Raw genomic sequence first — 1,793 nt, forward strand, 5'->3', positions numbered from 1 at the left:
GGGGGGGTCCCTGGGGGCCCTGACTGCCGCCCCCCCCCCCCGCAGGTTTCCCCTCGCCATGGATGACCTGAACCTGCACTACAGGTTCCTGAACTGGCGCCGGCGGATCCGGGAGATCCGGGAGGTTCGGGCCGTCCGCTACCAGGAGCGCGCCAAGCACATCCTGGTGGACGGCGACACGCTCAGGTACGGGACGGGGAGGGGGCCGCACCCATGCGGGGGGGTCGTGGGTGCCCGTCAGCGTGGGTGACAGTCTCTTGTGGTTTGTTCTCCCCCCCCAGTTATCACGGGAACTCCGGCGAGGTCGGCTGCTACGTGGCACCGCGGCCCCTCACCAGGGACAACAACTACTTTGAGGTGAAACCTCACCCCCAGGGAGGGGGAGCTCCTCCACCAGATTTTTGGAGGGGGGGAACGGTTGAGTGCCCCCCTCCCCCAGCGCCAGCTGTGCTGACGGGCTTTCTCGGCGTCACCCCCCAGGTGTCCATCGTGGACAGCGGGGTGCGGGGCACCATCGCCGTCGGCCTCGTGCCACAGTACTACAGCCTGGACCACCAGCCCGGCTGGCTGCCCGACTCCGTAGCGTACCATGCCGATGACGGGAAGTGAGTGGGGGGGTCACTGGGACCTGGGGGGGGGCTGTCGGGACCTGGTCTGCCATTGGGGAGCGGGTTTGGGGGATGCTTGTAGTCTCTGGAGTGGCCTGGGGACAAGGGAAGGGGTCCGGCCACCCCCTTTTTGCTGTCACCCCCGTGCTCAGCTCCCCCCCCCCGGCCCCCCCAGGCTGTACAGCGGCAGAGCCAAGGGCCGGCAATTCGGCACCAAGTGCAGCTCCGGGGATCGCATCGGCTGCGGCATCGAGCTGGTCTCCTTCGAGGTGCAGACAGCCCAGATCTTCTTCACCAAAAACGGGAAGAGGGTGAGATGCCCCCCACCCTCTTCTTCACCCTCACCCCCCCCCGAGGCCCAACCCCACCCCCACCCCATGTCCCCCCTCCCAAACACGCAGGTGGGTTCCACCATCATGCCGCTGTCCCCCGAGGGGCTCTTCCCGGCGGTGGGGATGCACTCGCTGGGAGAGGAGGTGCGGCTGCACCTCCACGCCGAGCTGGGGACGGAGGAGGATGACAGCGCCATGATGGTGGACAGCTACGAGGAGGAGTGGGGGCGGCTGCACGACGTGAAGGTCTGCGGCACGGTGAGTGCTGCCCCCCACCCCCAGGTTAGAGGGGGAGTGGGGGGCGGGGGTCCTTTAGAGGAGCTGCCCCCCCCAGCCCCCATGCCAGGCCCCGGCATCCCCCTGCGTTATTGACGGGGGACCAAGGAGGGTACGCGGCCACCACCGCGCGTCCTGGGTTCCCCAGCGTCGGCACAAAGCCCTTTTTGGGAGGTGTCGAGATTTAGGGGGCTCAGGAGAGGGGCTTTTGGGGTGCGAGCATGAGCAGGGCTGTGCTGGGGAGAGGTGAAACCCCAAGTCCTGCAGCGAGTCCCAAAAAGGAGCTGTTTTCCCCCAGAATCAATGATCGGCCGCAGCTCTTGCTCTGATTTCCCTCGTCAACCGGGGGCCCAGGACCCTTCCTCTGGTGGGTTCCCCCCCACCTCAGTGGGATCCCCAAAATCGTGGCAGAGCACCCCACGCAGGAGCTAGCCCTGTCGCCGCTGTCACCCCTGCTTTGGGGGGGTCTGGGGGGGCCCCATCGCTTTCGCAAGGCGGTGGAGGGCCGGGCTGTGCTCGCTGCGGGGGGCAGGCAGCTCGGCAGGGCCCCCCCTACCCTTTGCGAAAGCAAACCCAC

At 67.7% G+C, this 1,793-nt stretch overlaps 1 protein-coding gene across 1 annotated transcript in view; it reads left to right on the forward strand.

The window, feature by feature from the left end:
• The first annotated feature begins 43 nt into the window (after window positions 1-43).
• The window catches only part of SPRYD3 (SPRY domain containing 3), a 4,732-nt gene continuing 2,982 nt past the window's right edge, over window positions 44-1,793 (forward strand). Inside the window, exons 1-5 of the mRNA XM_010571485.1 lie at window positions 44-186; window positions 282-357; window positions 481-605; window positions 784-919; window positions 1,010-1,198. Of these exons, the coding sequence (XP_010569787.1) occupies window positions 59-186; window positions 282-357; window positions 481-605; window positions 784-919; window positions 1,010-1,198 (654 nt within the window). The 5' untranslated portion in view covers window positions 44-58. The remainder of the gene's footprint in view (window positions 187-281; window positions 358-480; window positions 606-783; window positions 920-1,009; window positions 1,199-1,793) is intronic.

The sequence above is a fragment of the Haliaeetus leucocephalus genome, unplaced genomic scaffold (assembly GCF_000737465.1).
Source record: "Haliaeetus leucocephalus isolate CR32 unplaced genomic scaffold, Haliaeetus_leucocephalus-4.0 Scaffold332, whole genome shotgun sequence".
Classification (NCBI taxonomy): Eukaryota; Metazoa; Chordata; class Aves; order Accipitriformes; family Accipitridae; genus Haliaeetus; species Haliaeetus leucocephalus.